At 32.9% G+C, this 6,000-nt stretch overlaps 1 protein-coding gene across 1 annotated transcript; it reads left to right on the forward strand.

Moving 5' to 3' along the window:
• The first annotated feature begins 131 nt into the window (after positions 1-131).
• LOC116767933 (uncharacterized) lies at positions 132-1,814 on the forward strand. The gene is made up of 3 exons (XM_032658480.2): positions 132-311; positions 394-764; positions 1,344-1,814. The coding sequence occupies exons 1-3, from the start codon at positions 281-283 to the stop codon at positions 1,581-1,583; spliced, it is 642 nt and encodes a 213-aa protein (XP_032514371.2). The 5' UTR covers positions 132-280; the 3' UTR covers positions 1,584-1,814.
• The last annotated feature ends 4,186 nt before the right edge of the window (positions 1,815-6,000 follow it).

Genomic DNA, 6,000 nt, shown 5'->3' on the forward strand with positions numbered 1-6,000 from the left:
TTGCATAAATTGTAAGAAGTACATTGTTGAAAGACTGTACAGTTTGAGATTATAAAATTAATTTAATTTCCAAATTATTTTCTCTTATAGGTCCCTATGACAATTGTCAATTGCCATTTGTCAGTTTCATAACTGTCATCTGTCTATAGTACCATAACTATTAGCTATTTCACTTTTTGTAAAATTAGAACTTAATACAACTCACGAATCTGAACAAAACATTAAAATAAAGAGACAAGAATATAATGTTTGAATATTATCTTCTTATTTCAAGGTCAAAATGATGAACTCTTTCCAGAACTCTGTTAAATGTAAGTAGATAATATAACCTAGTAAGCCGATTATTCAGTCCAAGTATGTATTAAATAACAGCTGAATTTTCAAACTTTACAGATCTAAGGCTGGTAAATTTAAAGACAGCTTTAAATACGCTCAAAGAATGCAAAACGTTGCCAGTACTAAAAGAACCACAGGATATTATATCGAAAGCTAGAGTCATTAACTTTACTCCGCGTAGTATTAACTTCGGTATCAACGATGCTCCGAGTAAGAAACATCAGGATCCCAGAACCTACATACCAATAGTGAACCCAAGATCCATTTTGCCACTGATTGAAAATGAATGGAAAAAGGATGAGATTGGTTTACCAGCTCTTGAAAAAGAAGAAAAGCATGCTGTGAGATTGATTGTAATTAGAAGGAAAAAGATGAAGAAACATCAGAGAAATAAGTTGTGGAAAAGAATGAGGCATCGCTGGGCAAGGGTCAGTATGATATTAAAAATTTTAAACTACTTTTAATATTAAATCTAAATATAGTTCATTTAAAGAAATTATACCGACATTGGGCCTTTTTCCTGTATAAATATAATATATTATGTTATGCAGCAGTTTTTATTTGATAAAAATGTAGTAGCCACCTCACACATGTAGCATATTCTTAAAAAAAGGTTGTAGATAGTCTCCTTGTGTTCACAGACGTAGCCGTTTTTGTAGAGGAGCTGTTAAAACTGTACTTACAATTAGTAAATTTTGGTTTCACTATGATGACATTGTTTTTTAACTGCAACAGTCTGCATTGGAGTATTATTTTGTTTTGTATTGGATTGTTTGATTAAGAGTCAATCAGTTTGGAATAAGTCGATATTGTTTAACTTAACTTAATGTTACGAAGTGAATTACACACAAGAATATTATTTTTATATGTACAGCAAAATTATTTAAGAAACACGTTTGCTTCATACATTTGGTGATACAGCAATAACAAATCATAGCAAAGATATTAAAACTACAAATATCATTATTATGTTTTGATATGTTTTATTTATAAAAAAAAATCCACAGGTGAAGAAAAATCGTCGTATCAAGAAAGAGAAAATCTTTCAGAACGAGCTTTTCGCGATGGTCAAAGAGGCAAATGAATTTTCTGCCGAACAATATGTGACGAGTAAACTAGAGAGAGCCAATCACACTCCGCTGCCGACACGCTGGAGACACAAACGTCTCCCGGAGTTCATCATCAGACAACTGCTGGGGATTGATAAGAAAATTAATTACAAACACACGGACAAATACAAGGCTTAGATTTTGTTAATGCATTTGACTTATTTCTATTAAAACATTTTAATCATCTAAAAATAGATCTAATCATTTGAACTTAGTTTATGTATAAATACTTTTCTGTCATATAAGTAAGTTTTTTATTCAAAGCATTGGATACAGTTTCTGGACGAAAAAAAAAGGAGTAAGTTGAATTGCATTTAATTATAATGCCAGTATGTTATTAGGTTCCATATTACATATAATAGTTTGGAAGCGTTTTGTTTTATTTCAACCATTTTTTAATATTTGCGTTTTATAATAGTTTTTGTATGACTGGTGAAAAGTTATTTGAATTATAATTTGATTACGAAAAAACTAGTAGCAGATACTAGTTATTTACTAATATTATAAATGTAAAGCTTATGTGTGTCACTCTCCCTCTGATGCGAAAACTAGTGGACTAGTGAAGTAGAGTATAAGTTGTCGGTATGTCAGTTGATTTTTTTCAGAAATCAAGTCATACAGATCACAGATGGCGCTGCCTGTAGGCACAATTTCCCTCCAAAGTTTAACAAAAATATGTGTTTATTTTATAATAAACTAGCGACCCGCCCCGGCTTCGCCCAGGTTTAAAATTTAAATCATATGCTGTAAAGGGCCATATAGATCTATATTAAATCATCGAGGTATTTAGGGTAGTTAATAGAGGACTGGAGGACCATTGTATCCAATCGCAAAGCCTCTCCCCCTTCATATCATTTAGTTTTATTTACCTAATATATACTATACCTTACTTTTATAACTCCTTAGATATTACTTTTATATAAATGCCATTAAGTACTGACGCCGCCGGTGCCTGTCAGATGGCAGACCAGTCAACTATAAGCACTGGCGGTAAAGCCAAAAATCACTGTTTTTAGAAAAAAAAAGGTACCTAGTTAATTGGATTAGGGTTAATGCCGTATTGGTTAAGGTCACTTCGAAAATGAGCCATTATTTGTTGTGAAAAGTAAATTACAAACAATTTTTATTGTGAGATATCCATAAGAGACAGATATAAACCATCGCGGAGTTTTCAGTAGACCTTCTCAATGTGTACAATACTCAGTACATTATTTTGATCAATAACGTACGGTTCAAACTGCTTTTGAAATGTAAGCGGAAAAAAATTAATTATGTAGGAAATCACATTAGAAACCTCAAAAATAACAGTATTTCTCCACTATGATTTTACATATTAACCTTCCTATTTATTCACTCTATTAAAAAAACCCGCATCAAAATCCGTTGCGTAGTTTTAAATATTTAAGCATGCATAGGGGTTTAGGGACAGAAAGCGACTTCGTTTTATACTAAGTAGTGATTACATATTTGTAATATTTTTTGATTTTTGTTTGGTTAAAAAATAAAATCCTGTACATCCGCTGTATGCAGTCGACATTATAGTAATGGTTATTATTACAATGCTGGATTTGACGAGAGTTTCCTAAACTCTGCTATATTGCCCTTTTACAGGAATTTTTACGAGGTCAAACATCTTTCTCGGCCTTCAATAAGAGCTGTTGGATGAAATATTCTTTATTAACGGATAGCGGAAACACTTACTGCCGTTAAGTATAAATTCTCTAAGGCCTTTTCTGTCTCAGCTCAATCTGACAGTTGAGATATGGGCGAGTAAATGCTCCTACTCGACAGGATTAGGAAGAGGTTTTTTCTGAGCTTAGAGTTGTCCAAAAAACCATTCTATTGTACACAGGTTCGAGTTGATAGACCGATCTAAAATCTAAAGACTTTTAAAGATTTTCTTGAAAGTTTATTAGCTAATATATAAGAAAGAGTTCCGGAAGACCTAAGTCCCTTTCCTTGAATCTTCTCTCAATGTTATCGTTTACTATTGACAATAACTTCAAAGATGAAAAAGATCTTGCAGAAACAAGTCCAATATACATATACTTATCTATTTCCAAAAAAATATAAAAGTATAGAAATTCTATTGTATAAATATTTATCTCTTTTAAAGATGTTTTTTCAACATATATTATGAATAAAACTACTTGATCCACTACGATTTCGTCCAGTTACGATTACTAATTGAGTTTAGATAGAAGTTAATAACCACTCAACAGATACTTTAACGACCTGGCAGCGCTGTCTGAAGTCTGTGACTGTTAGATATGTATCTTCCCGTGTTCCATACGAAACTACATAATATTGAATAAATTATATGTTATTCTAAACTTCATTACGGAAAAGTTACAATTACATCCGTTCAATAGTTTTGTGTGAAAAATTAGCATATACCCATAGACCATCACAAACTTTCGTATTTAAAATATTAGTAGAATGTATTTATTCAGAAGTACAGATTATTATCCCTCTTAAAATAGAGAGAAGATGTACAATTTGGTCGCCCACTAAAAAACTAAAGAACATAATTCTTTCTCCAAAAAATTCTCATGTGTATGAAGAAATTAATCGCGCTCATAAAAAAATGTAATTGTAATTCAGTATTTTCTAAATATACACATAATATACAATGTTATTTATATTTAGTGTGCAAGTAAAGTCCGTTGTGTCCATTAAGTTAATTCAATAATTTAAAGCTTAAGCAGTGTTCCGATAAAAATAAATTAAGTTCACTTAAACACAGCTCCAAAAATTAATATCCCGCTTCGGAGCTAGGCTGAATTTTTTTATTAAGAACCTTCATGGTAATAACCTAAATTAAATTATTAAAATACAAGCTTTAAAAATATGAGGGATATCGTTCGTACTTTTTTGAAGTGAGTTTATATTTTCTTATTTTTAGAAAAATCTGCAATGCAGAGTTAAGTGGGCAATCTTAACATTTTGTTTTGCCGTATTCATCACGGACGGGAAGGAGCGTAAATTAAAATAATATTAGGAAAGACTATGGCCACACTGTTAGAGACACGGTGGAAAATATTAAGAAGACTTATTTATAGAAGTCTAGCTTTATTATTTGCATAGAAAGCAGTGTCAACACATCAAACTATTTTCTTATGCGAAACTACTTATCACAACTTCCTTACAATAATGATAGGCGTTGTAAACTTTCAAGATTTGTATGCAATAAGTATGATGAGATGATTCTGCTAGAACAAGAAACCAATCAAGAACTTGTGTCTCGCGTCAATAGCTAGACTCTTTCACTGGCACTTCGCCTTTACTAGTGATATTTGGGTCGGGAGCTCGAAATGTTTAATTTTTTTGCTTTATGATAAACTTCTTAATTACAGATTCGACGTCTTGTTGACACAGATTAATGACAGCCCGGAGATATTACCGTTTGCTTTTTATAACATCCGCCTTCGTACGGCGACCGGCGTTTAGAAATTAGTATTCTTAAACGGAATAAAATATTGCTTGTTATTTCTTGTTGCTTTAAGGAATTATAATGGAGGAAATTTAAACAGTCAACATTTTTACGTAAAATTTGATAGGAAAAAAGGGCATACTCATTAATAATATATTAAAGCTAATGTAGGTATGATGTTGTTTTTAATTAATTTACAATGAGAGATATTATAATACGGCTTTTTAGAGATTTATCCTGAGTATGTTTGTTTGCTACAGTCTCAGTTCCAATTTTCACGTTATTATTTATATAACGTTAAGAATGTTATAGTCTAGCTGTGGTTAGTTACTACAGCTCACACATGGGCTGGTTCGACCGGGTAAGTACCACCGTCTTATACAAGATCGGCGTGAAGTTGTTCTTAATGGTTGCGTTTTGTCCGATGAGTAAGGTAGCAGGTTGCTCTTTCCTTTTTCTTGCCCTTTTCTCTCCCGGGATGTTGATGCCTTCTGTCCTGCATCAGCCTAAGTCCTTTTTGAGGTATTGAGCGCGTTTCATTGGCATGGAGTCCAGGGAGACCCTGCGACTGCGGGTCGGTTCGGGTAACTTTTATTAACCCGTGCCAGCGACACACAAAACTCGAACCGAATTCAAACCAAGGGCAGTGCCCTTTGAAAAGATGGTAACTGGACCATCAGTATTCTTCCATCCTGCTCTTCACTTCAAGACTGGCAACGTATACGCAACACCATGTTGCAGATGTTCATGGGCGACGGTAACTAACTCCCATCAGGTTTGCCGTCTGCTTGTTTTGCCACCTGTAACAAAAAAATCAGCGATTACAACTTTCATGATGATTATTGAATGAAAAACTTTTAAATGATCTGTGATTAGGTTTATAATGCAAATTTGCTTTAATGCTACGTACGACCTCTGAATTTCAATAGGTTCCTTACATTTCAATCTTCTAAAATTTTTCATGACACTTTACGTATTATTTTTTAAACGCGATGGACCCGGCACCCGCACGGTGAATCCATGGAAGGCTGAGAGGTTTCGTCTCTAAATAGATTAACAACTATAAAATAAAAATGGGAATTATCAAAAGCTTTTAAGATTTTACGAAAACGAAAAATCTAT

Source organism: Danaus plexippus, chromosome 19 (assembly GCF_018135715.1).
Source record: "Danaus plexippus chromosome 19, MEX_DaPlex, whole genome shotgun sequence".
NCBI classification, from domain to species: domain Eukaryota; kingdom Metazoa; phylum Arthropoda; class Insecta; order Lepidoptera; family Nymphalidae; genus Danaus; species Danaus plexippus.

Bases quoted from the DNA above. Each gene is read 5' to 3' on its own strand.
- LOC116767933 (XM_032658480.2), top strand. From the start codon at position 281: ATGATGAACTCTTTCCAGAACTCTGTTAAAT. The intron at 312-393 runs GTAAGTAGATAA...CAAACTTTACAG, and splicing joins TTTCCAGAACTCTGTTAAAT to ATCTAAGGCTGGTAAATTTA. The intron at 765-1,343 runs GTCAGTATGATA...AAAAATCCACAG, and splicing joins TGAGGCATCGCTGGGCAAGG to GTGAAGAAAAATCGTCGTAT.